Raw genomic sequence first — 18046 nt, 5'->3', positions numbered from 1 at the left:
CCAGCTTGCCCCCTCCGTGTCTTTCTGTCTTGAGTTACAGCCATCCTGGTCTGCGGTTGGGACACAGATGTTTAAACTATCTTTCATCCCTTAAGATGGCCTGTAGCTTATTTCCTAACTGAGGGAGAAAGCTGTTATTACTCAGTGTCATGTATTCTGGGGATGAGTGTCAGTATGGACATGTCAGGATGGCTGGTGTTCATCTGTAGAGGACAACCATATTCATCATATTTGTGATAAAAAGGCTTTCATCATTCACCAACCATTGCATGTAACTCAGTGAAGTAAGTGATTTTTCTCCAAATTGTCCCCTTAATTTATAGGCATAAACATCATATTTTTTAAAACTTTGGCCATGTTTCAACATTTCTAGAAACACATTTTTGTATTTTTTAATATTCCAGGCAGCTATTGATGTTCATCCAGTGCTGTCAAGAAATGTTCCAGAATTGAGTCAGCCATAGTTGAATGCAGAAAAATTGCACTTGCATGAATTTAAATGTCCTCAATATGTCTTTTAAGGCTGATCCTGCACCTCATTGATCGTCAGCAACAGACCAATCAATGTCAGTTTGAGTGCAATTTGGTTCCCATTCAAACACTGGAGAAAAGAAATAGCTGATTTCCCTATTGGGGCTTTGACTACAAGCCAAATCTTCTGTATCCAGAGACCCAATCCAGCAGAGGAGGGGGCTAAAGCAAATGCACCAAAAAGCACAGACCAAAAGGACTGGAGTGTTCAGTCTGCTTTCTATTTCCCAGAATGACAATGTTTATTCCTGGAGGAAACGGAATAAAAAACACAGCCATTTGAGGTTATGGTTTTTATCTTATGAAGCAGAAATGGCGTCTTAAGTCAGTAGATAATCACAACAGTTTTGACATTTTCTCTGCAGTACTGGAAAACCATTCTGTTTTGCATAAGTTCAACCACTAGCTAAATATTTGTCAGTGATCCAAGGCAATACCTTGTAATTACACAATTTTCCATGATCTTGAGTAATTTCTCTGTATTAAACCATTAAACCATTTGTTGAATGTCATGTCATGGAACCTTTTTGTTTTTTTTGTTTTTTTTGTTCGACCCATTGAGTGTTGCTTTTCTGCAGCACTTATTTTCACCCACGTCTTGATTTTATTTTCATCAATTAACACTTAAGGTCGTTTTCACAGCTTGATCCTGCTTGGAATTTAAAATGAATGTTTTATAATTAAGGGTGGCGAGCAAAATGCTGCTGTTTTAAGAGTGATATGATCATTTACAAGATTATGATTCAGTTGGGTACCTGGCTCTTTGTTTTTGTGAAAACTTGGTTAACAGTTAGTGCACACAGAGCTGTTCTGGCCGACTCCGACATTATACATTGCCGCCGTCTCACCCCAGTGCTCTTCTATTACTACCTCTGATGATGGATCAGGGGTAGAGCGACGCCATCCAACCATTCCGCCTCCATGGCTTACATATTGTGTAACAGGGGTTTAAATATCTCAGCTTAACCTGGTAGTATGTAAGCGCCATGTGTTATAATCCATGTTCAAGATCCTTCTTAGCCACACAGCAAGTTTTTTGAAGGCATTGCAGCAGTGTCTGGCAGGTGCTGAAAGAGTTCTCCTCTATGTTATAGCTCCCATAGCTACACTGCTATAGATGCACACCCTCGTCACTGTGGTGGGGAGGCAGATGCAAAAATACAGCCTCTATAAAAAAACAAAAATTATTGTTAGAAGAGCAGTATTAAGTGAGAAAGAATGTTAATTAGTCCTTAGGCAGGTAATAAAAAACATTAACTTTACAAGCAGCAGTATACAGATCCACTTTTGCACACACAAGTAGAAAAGAAAACAATTACACTTTGCAAAATATAATGTGCCATTAACCCACTGTGTTGAGTCTAACCCCTGTTTTTTCATGCTGAACTGATGCTGGATTTTATAGGCTAATAACAATCAGTACTTGTAAAATTATGCTGTGTTAAATCTTGCTGTTTTACTCTTGGATAATGCACAAGCCAAATATACCTGCCAGTTACGATTTAATGATTTGGTTTTATTCTTTGCAACTTCGCTTTCCATATCTTGCCGCAAAAAGCCGTAAAATCTTCCTGATGAGGTATCGGCCCCCTGTAGTGACAGACTTCTTGTCTGTCCTTACAGCTCTGCTCACTGAGCAGGAGCCATGTGGTTTTCTGTGGAGGTCTGTGGTGTTGAATTGTGAAATCCCATTTACAAAGAATGAACCCTCCTTGAAGATATATACACACACACTCACACTCACACACACACACACCTTAAACACAACAGCCAGAGTCTACAAGCCGAGAAGTGCTGCCCCATTCCAACCTGCTGTGGAGGTTATAGAGCAGAGAACAAGTTTGGCAAACTTAAACTGCGCCGCGGGCTGCTTCCCACAGATGTATTGAAGCTTTTTCAGACAGAGGTCTCTGCCCAGCCCTGCTGAGTCTGACCATCCTGCCCTCAGGCCTCCGCGCCATCTGACACATCCAGAGGAATGCTGATGCTGCTATCTCTGTGTCATCAACCCCAGCCGGACCCCTGTCGTTTGTTTCTCAAAAGTTCTTCTTTTTATTTCTTTTTATACCTTTTACCATGCAAAGTGAAATCATTTTGAGGTCTGGCTAAGTGTTGATTAAAATATTATCGTCTTTATTGGAGTGAAAATAAGGTTCAAGCAGACTTCAAGTTCAAAACCAGAGAGTGCAAGGTTTTCACTTGATAAACAGAGCATGTCAAAGAAAGCAACCCTGGGGCTTTGTGGCCAATACAAGCTTCCATTCCTGAGAATGTTTTGTACGCTGTTTGACTCCACTGTGTCCCCAAACGACCTTCCCACATAAAAACCCTGTTGAGCAATTTTGAGACTTTAATCAACTGAAAAGGCATCTGATTTTTGTAGAGAGTGAATGAACCAGACAAGGGTCAACAATGGGGATTCATCTTAAACCTACCGGTGGTTAATCTTGTAAATATACAGTTTTATTTTTTGCTGAGAATGCTTTTCATGTTTGTTTGTTTTGGTCCGACTAACCTAATTATGCTGCCATTATGGCCTCAGTTTGAGATTATGATCTCAAGAGATTCTATAACAAACAAAATCTGAAGTTTGCTCAAGGAAAAAAAAAAAGAGATTTTTTTATGTGCAGACATAAAAGTGAAGCATTTACTGAGTAAAACTTCTAAACCCTGTCCTAAGACTTGCCAGTAACTCTTGATCAGATTTCCAATAAAGACAGCTTTATGTTTTTTCGGAGGAGAAAGGGACAGAAAGTGAAAGTTTTCTCTCCAGGATTAAATATATTTTCGGCACAGATCAGTAATGGTGCAGTCACACCTTTTTTTGAAGCTGTCAAATGATGCCTCATTCCTGCTGAGAGTTGGCGTACTGGACCTTACACTGACCTTGGCAGTCTGAAGTGTGGCATCAAACAGGACCAGCTCTGGGGTCAAAGTCCTCACTTTGATTTGTGCCATACTTAAGCTCAGCGCTGTTCACGTCTGTGCTTGTGTCCGAGCAGACCGGTAGCTCAGATTAAATGACTGAGCACATCAGTGTACCGGCATCCCCTCTTCTCTGATAGATCATCTTAATGAAGTCACAATGCTGTGGCATGTGGCAGGTGATTAATACACAGAAGTCGTTAAACCCGCTGTATAGGAGTGTGCCTCCAGTGGAGCTGCCCTTTCCTTGTATAGAGATAAATCTGAAGGCTAAGTGGACAAGGTGCTGGCAGGGTGACAAGGCAGCATGGATGTTGATATTGGAGTTTAATCAGGTTCACTCAGAAGGAGACAGGGGGTTATATAGCTACAAATGGATAGAAATGAATTGTTTTCAGTATGAAGGCATTGATCATGCATCTTTTAATTACAGGGTAGAGTCCTCATTGTCATCTCACCCTATATGTTAGCATTGCTGCACCAATGGTTGCCATGGATCCCACTGTAGCTATGACTGCATGTATTGTGTTGGTGCTGCTGAATGTTTTTTTCTGTTGTGGAGACTTGACGTCATGTGAAATCATTATCCATCAACTGTCTTTGTCAAGCATGCATGCAATGTAGGGGAGAATGCATTAAAAAGCCCCACTGGTGAAGCTCCAGTTTTTATTTATCTGCCACGTTCTTAAATCAAAAACTGAAAATAAATATAATGTGCAGGGACAAGCAACACTTAAGAAAGCTCATCACTCCTGCTCTGAGCTCTGTCAAGTTGATCCCTGCTGGTCCAAATCTTTTGGGAAGAGAAATACAGAATGACCCTGTTATCAAGAACTCAATGTCAGAAAAATATCGTCTCTTACTTAGTTCCTCTCTTTGTTATTTCATATGTCTCTGATAAATGTTTCCATTACATAAAACAATGTGCTCACCTTCTACAAAAATTCTTCAGTACAACCCCCTCCTATATCTACATGTACTTGTTACTGAACATGAGGGTGACATAAGCCTCTGGCAGCTCATCATTTTTTTTACCTTTTTATGTTATCTCCAATGCTGCAGGTCCGCTACCACACAATGTACTCCACTTACTCAAATTAACCATGAGCGGCCTCACTTTGACAGTCACTTAGAACGCAAATGCCAGAGAAGGGAACCAGAGCATGCTCGCTTTTGTGCAAAAAAAAAAGAGTCAAACACACTCAGATATTTGCAGCCCGGGGCAGACAGAGGTTTAGAGTAGACTGACTGATCATTTTTCTCCCCAAAGAGCGAGTTTCCAACCACAACAGACATTCCTATAGCGAGAGAAGCTCTGCTCCAGACTGAGCTTCTTTAATTCTTCGTGTGCAGCGTGATGGACATGATAACTGAGCAGACCAGAGATACGTGCTGTACTTCTTTCCCTTATGTAAACAGTCTTGTGAAGCCCTGACATATGCTCCTGCTCTAAACAGGAAGCAGAGAGGATTCTGGGAATCTGGCTGCTTCTTTTCAGCTCACACTTGTCTTTTATCTCCTCAATTTGGCATGTATCATCATCAATGTCAGCAGAGTTTTGAATATTGATTTCTGACAGCATTTTCCAGTATTTACCTAAATTAGCAAGTAACACTGAAAGATTGAGAGAAGATCATTTAAAGATGACTAAAGGAATGATTTATAAAAAAAATAAAACTCCAGATATGGTATTCTGAGACCCTCAGCTTGTTTTTTTTGCCTCCATCTAGATGAAGAAAAGTTTTAAGTAATTGCAAGTTTTTTGACTCTGTAGTTGTTAAATGTGAACACGTTGCTCCAAACATTCATAACCTCAGTCAACGCATCCCTCATTCTTCCTTCCACAACTTCTTCGCTTGTTTCCATGGTCCAATTGGCTAGAAAAATCCACAGATTCATTTGTCAGGAGCGAAAACATCCCTTATATGGCTGCACACAGTTTCCATTTTCCCCCTTTATTTGGAATAGAAGAAATGAAAAGCAATCTGAAATACTGGAGGGCAAAAACCGGCTGCAACTCTTTCCAAAGTAAACTTTGAGATTCCCAAATCTACATTTCAGGCAACTTTGTGCATAGCAGAGTGGTTAGTCACTGCATAATTCACTGTATGTAAACATGGACAAACTTCTGTTTAATTTCTTACTCCAAACTCTGAAACCTCTACTACCACTTTATTCCCACATATTGTTTCATGTTAATCTTGAGCTCTTAAGTTTGCATGTAGATGTTGCTGCACAGAGATATTTCATGTGTACTATTGTGTGGTTATGAACATAAATGAAAAGTAGAAAAAATGGGAATCAAAACCTCTGGGACATAAAGAAGTTTGTTAAAATTACAGGGATTGTTTTGTGTTGTAAAAACGGAGAGAAACCGGTAAGTCGTTGATTTCTTCAGGAGGAGGCGAACGAGTCGAAAAGAAAAGGGGCCTGTAGTTTTCCCTGAGGACAGCTGATAAACCGTTTGGCAGGAAAGGCCTTGCAAATGACTGCATTCCTTGTTAACCTTGTAAGGCTATTTTTACTGCTAAAGAGCTTTTTGAGTGGGCACCTTTTGTTCGCCCTGCAGTGTGAAACAGGAAAGACCAGTTTGCATTGTGTTCCTGTGGGAGTTTGGCCGCGATCACTCCGTCTCTCATCACCGTCCAACCATCCATCCTAATGTCGAGCTCTGTTTACGCAATGCATCTTCACAGCTCCTGACAGATGAACCCAGTAACACTTCTTCACCGGTCACTGTAAAGTAATGCAAAAAGGAAGCGGAGGCACATATTTCATGATAAAAGAAAAGATTGCAAGGAGTGAAACTGGAGGTTTTCCAAGGCAATGTGCACAATCTCTGCCTAAATAATGATCGCTAACTCCCCACTCCGCTGTGAAAGATGTTTGCTCTCTGCATGTTTGTCTTTTATTGTGTGTTCAAGGGACATTCCTTAGCTGAAAAATCCCCTCAGACTGTCCCCACGAGGTGAAAGGCCCTCGAACACACCATCTTCCTGTTGCCCGAGTCCCTTAAGTGTTTGGTAGTGTTTGAGTTGCAGCTCCTCAGGGATTCCTGGAAGTGAATGTGATCATGTCTTAAGAGGATTAAAAGGAGACCCTGGTCTTGTTCAGCCACAGGTCAACATCGCTGTGATGGTGGGAACGACATCGCCTGTCACCACTCATCTGTCAGTGTAGTAGCATGCACTGAAGTGGAAGAGTTACTGTCAGCTTTCTGATGGATAGAATACCCCATTCCTTCAACAAATAGGCACAGCAGGCTTTCTGCTGGATAAAACTGCTTTCTTGATTTTGTTAAAGGGTGTAAAAGTTCCTTACAAGCCTATAGGAATGAGAAAAAATCAAAAAGTATAGATTTTCTTGGATTAAAAGGAACATCAATATCACTTCCAATCTACAGTATATATCAGTAATACATAATGGTTTTAGAGAAACCCTTGGTCTGTTTCACTAAAAGCGGGGCTGGGTAACATTTCAGGAAGGAATGGGAGTCCCAAAGACTCTCTCATGCTTTTGTCATGAGAAGTATTTCAAGAGGTAAACCTCAGTGGGCCTGTCTCAAATTTTGTCAAACCAACCCCCCCCCCCCCCCCCCACCCCCCCCCCCACCCTCCAAATCTTAATTTCGCATCCTCATATTTTTCTTTTTCTCTCAGAGCCTGGACGAGCTGGACGATGACGACACAGGGGAGAAGAACCGTAAGGAGGAGGAGGAGCTGGTTCAGGCCAACACTTTCCAGAACGAGGCCATGACAGCTGACCCCACCCCTGGATATATGGTATGTCATGACAGGAGGGAGGAGAATAGAGAGGCAGACTCTTAATATTTTTGCTGTATGTGGATATGTTTCGGGTGTATTTACCAAGGATGCTTCAGCCTCTAAAATGTCTCTGCAGCAGTGCCTCTGTCTCCAGTCTGTTTCGTCTGCCGTGGATTCCTACAATCCTCTTCATTTTCTCCTCCTGCAGTATTCTGCACAGATTGGTTTACAGATGCTGCCAAACAGAGGCACTGTTGCTCAAGCAGACACCCAGAGAGCTCAGGATCTGAGTTTGTGTGAAAATCTCCAGTGATGCAAAGACCAAAGGTGTCTGTGCATTTCATCATCACAGTGAAATCAGTTAAAGAGAAAAAGAAAAAAGCCTAAAAGCTACCTGGAGAGAGTATGGGGCTGTAGGGTTTTTTCCATAATAATGTGCTTATTCGTAAAAGGTCACAAACTGAAGATATTTCCATTGCAGCAGCTGCTCATGTGAAATCATAGAGTGGATGATTCTGCTTGAAATAGTCCCAGTGATGCAACAAAATGTATATTGATAAAAATTAGCAAAATATCAATAGAAATTAACAAAATTATTTTTAGCGATGATTAAGGGGAAAAAAAGAACACATTCAACAAAATACAGATAGATTATAGATTTCAATGCTAGCATTAGTATCTGCTTTGTCTGTAAGCTGTCTGCTTCTTAGCTGTGTTAATTAATCAATGACTGATGATGTCATCAAAATGAATCTTTGAATCTGTCAAACATAGCTTGTGTTTGTTTGATGGAAGATGTGCAGAGCTGCTGTTCCTCCAAATAAACTAGGAAAGTAAATCTGAACGTAGAGTGAGAACGTAAACACCCGAGTAAAGATCAAAAAATGACGCGCTCATAATTTGAGTCTTCTCATTTTTCTTGAGAGCAGTTGTTGAAATTCAGCCGTGCAGCCAAAGTCATTTCCTACACCACTTGAAATGCACACAGAGGGATTTTCAAACGTGCGTGCATAAGAAAAGCATCCAGCTGTGTAACATCGACTGAATCCTCCGCATTGTATTTTTCTATGAAAGACATCATCTGATCGATGTGAACACTGCTATTTGAAAGACATAAAACATACAGATGAAAAGTCTCTGCTGCTGAGTGAATCCCGTTGAAGAGTTTTGTTCCAGATGGATCGGCTGTTTCGCATCAGCGGGCTTATTTTGTTTTGGGCTGGAACCGTCTGAGGCTGTTTACAAGAAGCAAGGGGCTTGTGTACGAAATATGTACACAAACACCACACAAACAGGAAGATTGTGACAGCACCTGCTGAGTTGTGGTGGCAAAAAAATGAAACTCAAAAGGTTCAGCTACAGCTGTTTCCATGCAATCTGTCGAGGGAGAGACTCTCGGTCCATCATGTGAAACCAAATATGTCCGTTCATTCCTGTTGGATATGTTTTACCATTCTCATACGTGACGGCTAACACAGACCAGATGTAGCTACGCACAGAGTAACTATTAAATGTCTCACTGTCACTCAAATCCAACATATGAGACATTCAGATTCTGCTGGGGGTCCTGTGCCAGCTCGCTCATAAGGAGGCCGGCTGGGAGAAATAAAGAGAGCAGACAGCGTGGTCAGTGGATTTACAACAGAGCTGTCAGTTAGACATCTGTAGAGACAGAGCATCCCAAAAATGTGCCTCTTCTCCCAGGCCCCATTTATCAACGGGAGACAAGCAATTGCCATGTCAAAGCTGGTTATGATATACGGCGTCCAGTCTGGCCTTGTAGCTGGAATCAAGATATCAGGAGAAAAAGTTCTTAAAAAAGTGGATCATGTCAACTTCTGTTCAGAGCTGCAGGGCTGTTAACAATCTCCTCAGGATTCAGAGCACTTCACAACCAAAACAAGCTGCAAGTCTTGTGTCTTAGCTGCTGAAGACATTATGGAAACTCCACACAGTATCTGGCATATGAAATATTTTATCAGATGTTTCAAACTCTGTCCTTCTTTTTCCATCTGTGGGCCTGTGTTCCATTTACATACAGTACGCATATAGAGGCGATGTGTGTGTGTGTGTGCTCGTCCTCCGTGTGACAGGACACATGTATCTGATAAGAGCAGGCTCAGAGAGGCCTTCTGCAGGGCATGTGGTCCTGGTTATCAGGTCTTACCTCCCTCTGGTATGCATGTGCTACAAGGAAACCTGTTTCAGCGATCCAGGAGCCAGAACCATATGTAGCATTCCTCGGGATCATCTGCATTTAATGTGGCGCCAGGTCCAAAACACAGCCGTTCAGGTCTCTGTCCGCCTCTCTCTCTCACTCTCTCACACACACGCACACATGGAAAACACATTACCCTAACAGTCCCCCCCCCCCCCAAGCCTCATTTGCATTTTTAATTATCACCTTTCAGTCCAAAAAACTGGTGCTGATGCAGAGCATCTTGTCTGAGCAGCAGGGACATGTTCACTACCTGTCACATTGCTTTTCCATCCAGGAGCAGCAGCCTCTGTGCCTGCAGCAAACTGAAATGTATCCTGTTGCCTGAAACAATATTTGTTCACATTCACACCTCTGTTGATTTAAGATTGTACGGACCGCTGTTATATAAGCCAACTAAACCACACCAATATTTATCTTTGACAGGACTTCTACCAGCAGATATACTTAAAGGAAGCTGGTGGGAAGCTGAAGAAAAGCCGATAAAATGTCACACAGAGATCTTTTAAAACATCAACATAAAAGAAGAAGGTGCCTAGAAGTTTTAGAAAATACATTTAATAATGTATAACGAGCGGTTTGTTATAGAAGAATAGAACCCTGACAGGGTGAGCAGGACCTTGATGAGGTTCCTCAGCCCACTTACTATACATTATCTCTGCTTAATTTGACACAAACAGTTGATCTGGAAAAGATTGAATTGATTTTTTAATGATTTGTATCTTCCGCTAAAGAAATATTCTGTTTGAATTTGCAGCTCCGTCCATGGCGACATTTACCCCTGTAGCTTTCTCAAAATGAGCTAACGTAGCTGTTATCACATTGAACTGAAGATTTCCACTGGTAGTGAAGTGAGACGAGGTGAATCTGCACAGCATCTGACTTTTCTTTCTCCACCTCGTCACTGAGTCTGATAACATTTTCTTTTCTATTCACGAGTCTTTAAAACACCACAGTGTCTTATATCACGTTCCATTATGTGTTTTCATTTTCTCTTATCTTCAGGTTTTTGCATTTTTCAAATCTTTTACACCGCTGCTCTTCTTCTATATCTTTTTCATACAGAAATTAGATTGATGTCAAATGAACCTGATGTAGATTGATATAACAATGAGAACATAGTCTGTTAGCCCAACGTCCAGATCTGACGTCGTAAAAACGTTCATTCTGAACCATAAGAAGGTGTCCTTTTAGCTGCAATTGGCACGAAAGGGCTGAGAATTTGACATGACTCTCTGTGGCTGTTGACATTGGAGTTAGCAGCAAAGTCGTGTTTTGATCCTCAGCCTACAATTTATGCTTCATGTTGACATTTTGACATCCGTCCTTTCAAAGCCTCAGACAGCCAGGTGAGGTTAGCATCTAAATTAAAAAGATTGATGACATTGATGAAAGCTCGCAAGTTTTTCATTTACCTTTTCAAAAAAATATTACACTTAGCGACACACTGTGCATATAAACATGAAGTAGGAAATGTATTGTTTTTCCCTTAAACCTCTCCATCCCTCTACCAAATAATTAACACAGCTATTGCTAAGACTAATTATGTGCATGAATAACACACAGCGTGTGTCTGGTGAAATCTCCTGCATTTTTCCACATAACAACTAATATTTAAGAAGAATGGCAATCCAAATGTCATTTTGTCTCGATTTTCAGAGTAGACGTTCAAGTAGTCTACTTTTGCTGGTTAAGATATCTGGCCTGCATTTACTCGGCAAAATGCAAATACCACTTCTGTTGAGCATCTCTCTCTTTTTTTAATCTTTGTAAACCCCTACAGTGATTGCACATGTTCCAAGCACTACACAGTGGTGGTCAGATACACTGCAAATCTCACCTTTTCATGCACAACGTTTGTATTCCTTTAGCGATTTCTACGTTTAACGAGCTGTCAAGACATAAATCGTGAATCAAATTAAACCATCGAGGAAAGATGGATGTGTTTTATCACACATTTAAAGTGCCATGGGGTGTTTCATGCGAGCGCTCGTACACAGAAATTCACATTAAGTAGTAATCTGCCTGAGTTCAGTGATAAAGTGCTTTTGTTTTACTGTTTGATATTTGTCTCTCTGTGTTCTCAGTAGCTCTGAGCTCCACAGCGGGGCTTATGGGAGCTGTCAGCGCAGCTCGAGCATGATAAATAAAGTTGCACAGGCGTGAATTGTGTGCAGTGAAGAACATGAGTTACGCTGACCTTGTCTCACAGATTCATATCCCTGATAGAAGAAACGATTCCAAAAGGTGCAATTCTAATGTGACAGATAAAGTCTGGGATGTTTTCTGTGAGTACAATATGATTCCAGCATTTTGGCTGCTCATCAGCCACAGAGGGACGTAGATTATGAGTTTAGTCTCAGAGTTTCTCAAAGTAAAAGATGGAGGGATGGCCCATCAGATACTGTTTAAACTTAAGCTTGTTAATATGGTCTATAATATGACTGTTTTATAACTTTTAAACTAGTTAGCACATGTTTCCGTTTGTAAATCCTGGATGTACTACCGTAGTAGTCAGAGTAAGACCCCCCTCTTAATACATCTGAAAAAAGTGGGATTATCTAGACTTGTAAATGCCAACATGTACATTCAGCACAGTAATGGAAGCCACTTATCGTGTAGTGACTGTACCGGTCATGACTGACGCCAGCCAGCTGTCACTCACATCTGCAGTCCCAGTGGGATTCAGAACGTGGCTCCAAAGTCAGTCAAGTTAAGCGACAACTTAGGCAGAGGGATGATGCCACTTTCAAGGCAGCAGAGTCGTTAAAGAACTGTCAAGCAGCCAAGAAATAAGATGTTACAGATTTTGCGTGCCCAAAAAGACCTTTGTCTTAAAAACACTTCAGTCTGGATGCAGAAGGACCTCAGTGGTTGTGGAGTCTTAGTTGACGCATGAATGTAATTTTCTCTTCATATATCTGCAGAGGGGTGGAGCAGCTGTCTCAGGAGGACTTGTTTAAACAGTCTTAGAGGAAATAATAATGCAAAGATAATAAAGTAGCATGAGATTCAGACAAAGAGTTAGTGATAATAAACAGACTAGATGTCGTGCTTTTGTTTATACATCATTGTTTGGGTCTTTCACATTCAACGACACTGAAGGGGGTCGTCTTTCAATAAGGGCCCAATTATGCTAAGTAATATCTTTAATGTGTTATTATTTTTACAATGTCATAGTGCTGTCAATATTGAAACTAAGGACACTCAAAGTGCACTTCAGAAGGTCCAGCAACAACAATGTTAATCTGGAAGCTTCTAAAACAGTAAAATCATGTTGGGACATTTTTGGTCCTAGCTGAAGCATCGTTATCTCAGATGTGCTTCTATCAATTTCCTCTCAATTGGAAATATTTCACTTTCATCTGTGAGAAGAAGAATGCATTAAATGACCATTAACATGAAGACAAACGGTAACCGCTTGGATTGAAATCACATCGTAAACATGGCGGCTTGTTGTAACGAAATTAGGAAAATATGTTGCTTGTACATTTTCGATTTCTCTCTCATTCTAAAGTTTTGAATTGTCTCTTCCAGTGGCTGAAGAACGTCTTAACAACAGGATTTTACTCAAGCTGTTAGAATAAGGTGTAGAAAAAATTACCTGTGCTAGGCTGTGAATGCATATGATTAAAACCCTGTTGCTATAGCTTTAGTCTATTCTTTACATGGTCATATAAGAGCCGTTTCTGCTCTTTTGTTTTGACTGCACACATCACATTATGCAAAGAAGGATCGGCACAGTCTCACAGGCTCTGCTGACCGCTATGACCTCACATCATACTGTCGCTTTGACTCATATTTCAATCCTTTTATACCTCAGAAAACAATCAATCCAGTCCGCTGAACCTTTGACAGTAAGCCAACAGACTTTGAATATGATTCTCGCTCCTGTTGGATTTGATAAAACAGATGTATTAAAATGATCTGGGGAAATCTAAAAAGCAAACTGTATTTTCTTATTTAGTGTGGTTCCTGATGGAGAATGGCAGACTGCATTTCCAGGTCAATTGTTTATTCAACAGATCCTGCTGCTTTATTCAAGTTACAATAGACTGTGAAAGCCTTGGAGCAAAAATGCATTTGCATTTGGACAGCTTTTTTTATTCTACAGCTGGAGTCTGTGTCCGAGCGAATCCTGGTCTTCAACTGCCTTAAAAACTATAAGCATCATATCACAACAAGAAATGGTTTGAGGCATCACACCTTCTTTCAGTTTGTTATCTAATTCTGTTATTGTTGTTATGTAATTCTCCTTTTTCTTCTTCTTCTTCTAATTCGTGACGCTTTAAACTAGAGGTTAATAATGTAACCGGTTAGCCACAACATGCCCACTGCTAGCGGACACTGCACTCTTGACTGTCCTCCGTCTTAGTAAATCTATCCAGGCCCGAGCCGGGGAAGAGATGAAGGCCGGGGTTATATCCAGCGGTAATAAATGATATGTCACTGACACAGAGAGGCATGATGCATGCGTAGATTCAGACAAAGTGTTTTCCCCCTCACCCTCTAAGACCAGGATCTGACTGATAGATGGTAGCAGAGCCAAGGTTTCTCCATCATACTCGGGACCCTTCACTGCACAAGACCTTAGGAGAGAGAAAATACGTATTCATCCCACACAAAAACAAAAAAAACTCATATTTCCAAGGCAGCTATTTTACCGAGGGCGGCTTTATTGGAGCATCACCGCTGTATAGATCTAAGCAACCTTTAGATCATACCATAATGGAAAAAGAAGATAAACATTCACCTCCACGTTGCAAAACAAGATTGCCGGATACAACTTGGGGCTATAGGGCTCCTGCTGAACTATTAAATGCAACAGAGCTCATCTATATATCAGCCCAGCTTGTGGGATTCACAAATGCTTGCACACAACCTGAAGGCTTTCTATAAATGCTGCTCCTGAAGAATTTGTCTTATCCAGCCGATGAGATTCTGTGATTTTTTTTTCATTTCTTTTTGGGACCAACACAACCCAAGGCACTCGAACACAACAGATGATACCCCAAATCTCGCTCTGATGTCTACCTTCTTGAATTTATTCCTCTCATTTTTTTTTTTTCAGGAAACCCCCAGATCTGGGAGCGGCCGCCACAAGAGGTGAGACTCATTTTATTGTCCTCACACTGAGAGTTTATCTGCTTTCACATCACTAGTAATGTGTCTAGTTAAGTAACAGAGGCCTGGACGAGAAACAGAAGTTTATGTCAAAACACAACGATATGCACCAAGGAGCACTTTCCATCACTGTCTATTCCCCCACTCAGGATTGCTCTATCTCTTACTTTCTGTCTCAAGAAAGAACAGCATTTTGAGCAGACCCCATCTGGGCCTGAGACATTTCACTGTTGTTGCAGGCTGGGAGTGTTGAGAGTTAATCGTCAGCTTTCAAAGGTTTGGAGATGAAATCTGCTCTGTCTATCAACAGGCCTCTAAACTTTCAAGACAACCTCCTAAAAGGTCACTGTTGGGAAAGATGTCTCCTTCTCGTTTATTGCAGAAGTTTAGTCACAAAGCACGTTGGTATCTTTTTTCTAGGGATGGGAATTTTCAAGACTTTTATCATTCAAGTAGCCTCATTACCTTATGATATGTATATTGAACCATGAAATGGACCCCCCTGGACTAGCCTGCTATATACTTAAACACTTCCTGTCCACGAGGATGTAGTAACAACCCCTCTACTGCCCACTTGTGTTGTCCCAACACTACATTAGTATCATTTTGCCTTAAGCCCCTTTAACTTTCCCAATGACCGAATAAATGAATGTCGTTCATCTTGGATAGTTCAGAGGCCCTTGGAGATGGGAGAATTCAAAACCAAAACACGGCCATTAACAAAGCTTGAAAACTCGGCCGCCATTAAGATAGAACACAAGGGACTGTGATCCGCTACACTCTGATTGGTCGCTTCCAATCAAATGTACTTTGAAATATTATGTCTTTCAATTAATACTTTGTCAAACTTTTCTTGGTTTTTAGAGCAAAAGGGATTTATTGAGGACAGATCAGACATTAAGTAATGCTCGAGTACTGTGTGTTGATTGGTGTGTGAGGTGACACTTGTGTTTGTAAGAGACGTTGTTATACCTGTCTGTGCTTTCTCCTTCCCACCCGCTGAGGCTCCCAAGAGTGTTTTATTGGCTCGGCTCGGCTCTTCCCCCAGACCTCCCGCTGCAGGGTGCTAATGGGCCGCAGTGTGATATTTAGTATGGAGGCCATGGTTGTTAAGGCTTAGCTTCAACACCTGCTGAGTACTTGTGTTTGTGTGTGCCAACATTCAGATATCTACTGAAAAAAAGATGACAAGCGTTGACTTAAACAAGGCATTTCTGTGTTCTGCTTTTCTGGGCATCATGGTGAGGGGGGTGTATTTGTTGTTGGTCTGCTTTGTAATGTATACCTGTGTATGATTGTGTGTTAGCATTCTGCATGTGTACGTCTGTGTGTGTGTGTGTGTGTGTGCTCGTACTGATAAAGGACAAGTGGCAGTTAGAGCCACAATGAGAGAGACAAATGAAATGCACTTTATCTTGGCGTGGGCGATCGCCAAGGAAAGCGTTTCAAGGACTCCCTCTTCATCAAAAGTGATGGCCGCTCTAATGTTTGCCTCTTTGTATAAGTGAGCGAAATAAGCTGTTGGTCCTGTAAATGTCATCGTACAAATAAAGCCTCTGCTTGTGCATGAGAACTGGAGCCTCAACAGAGAAAAGAAGACAGTCTGAGCTGGGTGAAACAGAGATTTAACTCAGAAATAGGTGGATGAATTTTATCATAACACAACCAATCCCATGTCTACTATGTCCCTTTTCTTTAAGCCCTCATCCTGCTTTAAGTGTTCTGCAAGGTCATATGAAAGTGCACACCTCGGTATACTTTATGTATCAAAATGTGCATTTTATTGCACACTTTTTGCTAATCAATCAATCAGCAAGATCTTTTTTTTTCAGTAGAGTTTCACTGGAGTTATAACTAGAATGGTACATCTTTACTGTCTTTTCCTTCTTCACATATTTATTCATCATTTCCAAAAAGGCTGCAGTGTGATGTTTTCTATTCAGTCAAATCAAAGAAAGCCAAAGAAGTTTTTAACCATACACCCCTTTGCTGTCTTAATTCTTAGATTTGGAAGGAACTGCTTTGTAAACTTGTCTATATTGGGACCATCACATTTGGCAGATCCTAAAAAAGAGTACAGATGGCACAAAGGAGTAATGTTTGTCCTTTGTCTTGCCAGCAGCTTTCCTGTTTGTCTCAGCTGTAGAAATATGCAGACAGCCTCCTGCAGAAAATTCAGCACAGTCTCAAGACTCATTTTATTTCCAGTGAGATTCTATAAACAACAATCTGCCAGGTTTTTTGTGGGGCAGTTACAGAACTCATTCTACGATTATACATATTTAATAAATTAATATTTATTGAAAGAAGGTCAGTCAGCAAATAATCTCCACCTGAATATTCTTCTCCAGCTGCCCCAGAATCCGTCACTAAGCAGCAAAGAAGTAAAGAGGAGATAAGGTTAATGTTCTCTAAGAGCTGCGAACAAAAACCTTGACAACCCCCCCGATATAAGAACAGCTTCTGCCATTCTTGAGCCTATTTGAAGTTGTAATATGTAAATTGTGTCTAAATCAGAATCCTTTTTGCACTAAGTTGCAAACCCTTGGCAGACCTTTTTTCTCCATTAACGGCATAAAAGGCAGAGGCCTGTTAATAATGCATGCTTAATTAGAAAGGGCAAAAACGCAGAAGATATTCCCACCTGTTCTTCTGATGATGGATGTGTCATCCCATTGAAGTTTCATAAAGTGGCAATGAGTCATACCTTCAAACAGCCTTAGTGTTAATACAGTACTGGACACTTTGCACAGTGGTAACCTGCACAATATACACAGCTTTTACTACCTTTTTCTTTCATCATGACTATTTGAAGTAAAAAATAAAATAAAAATACTTTTATTTTGGTAACTAAGTTCTGTTTTCTTGTCTTGCGTTTGTTGCAGCTCTGCAGGGCCGGGGTCTGAAGAAGAGGTGAGTAGGAACAGCAGACAACGACACCACCGTCACGCCAGAGATGATGGAGCTGCAGCAACGTGGAGTTTGGAGAACAGGATGGAGGAGCTGGAGAAGGTGTGTCTTCTGACCATTGGCCGTATATTAATAAGGACAGTGTGTCTCTGTCTCATTGGTTTTTACATATGTGAAGCCAAACTACCTCAGTGATGGACACTGACATATTGTGCTGCTGACATAATTTGGACATCAAATGTCAAAGATCCCTCGGGTCGGTACAGTCCACAGCAGAACTGATTCTTGTGTAGGATTGGAGGAGATACACAGGGTTTTAGAAAGTTCAATGACTAGTTTTTATTACACCTTTTTCTCCTCTTTTTCCTCTTCACTGCAGTTGGGTTTCCTTCCTCTATAATTGTTTGTGTAACCAGAATTAAATCTGCTATCACTAACAAACCCACCAACTTTTAAATGCTCCTGGAGTTTGTACGAGTCCATCCTAAACTTTTTTTGTCTGACTGAAAGCCTCTATCAGAGGCACTTCTGTTTAAATGAATTTCCACTTTCAGCAGCCATCCCAGGTTTTGAT

General features: G+C 41.0%; 1 protein-coding gene across 3 annotated transcripts in view; it reads left to right on the top strand.

The window, feature by feature from the left end:
- Positions 1–18046, top strand: part of pawr (PRKC, apoptosis, WT1, regulator) — a 52551-nt gene that overhangs the window by 27574 nt on the left and 6931 nt on the right. For all 3 annotated transcript variants that reach the window (XM_061029491.1, XM_061029488.1, XM_061029492.1), the window contains 3 exons: positions 7116–7238; positions 14510–14544; positions 17448–17574. In XM_061029491.1, coding sequence (XP_060885474.1) covers positions 7116–7238; positions 14510–14544; positions 17448–17574 — 285 coding nt within the window. The remainder of the gene's footprint in view (positions 1–7115; positions 7239–14509; positions 14545–17447; positions 17575–18046) is intronic.

This window comes from Labrus mixtus, chromosome 22, assembly GCF_963584025.1.
Source record: "Labrus mixtus chromosome 22, fLabMix1.1, whole genome shotgun sequence".
Lineage (NCBI taxonomy): Eukaryota > Metazoa > Chordata > Actinopteri > Labriformes > Labridae > Labrus > Labrus mixtus.
Note: the sequence above shows the minus strand (reverse complement) of the source record. Positions and strands in the feature narration are given on the sequence as shown.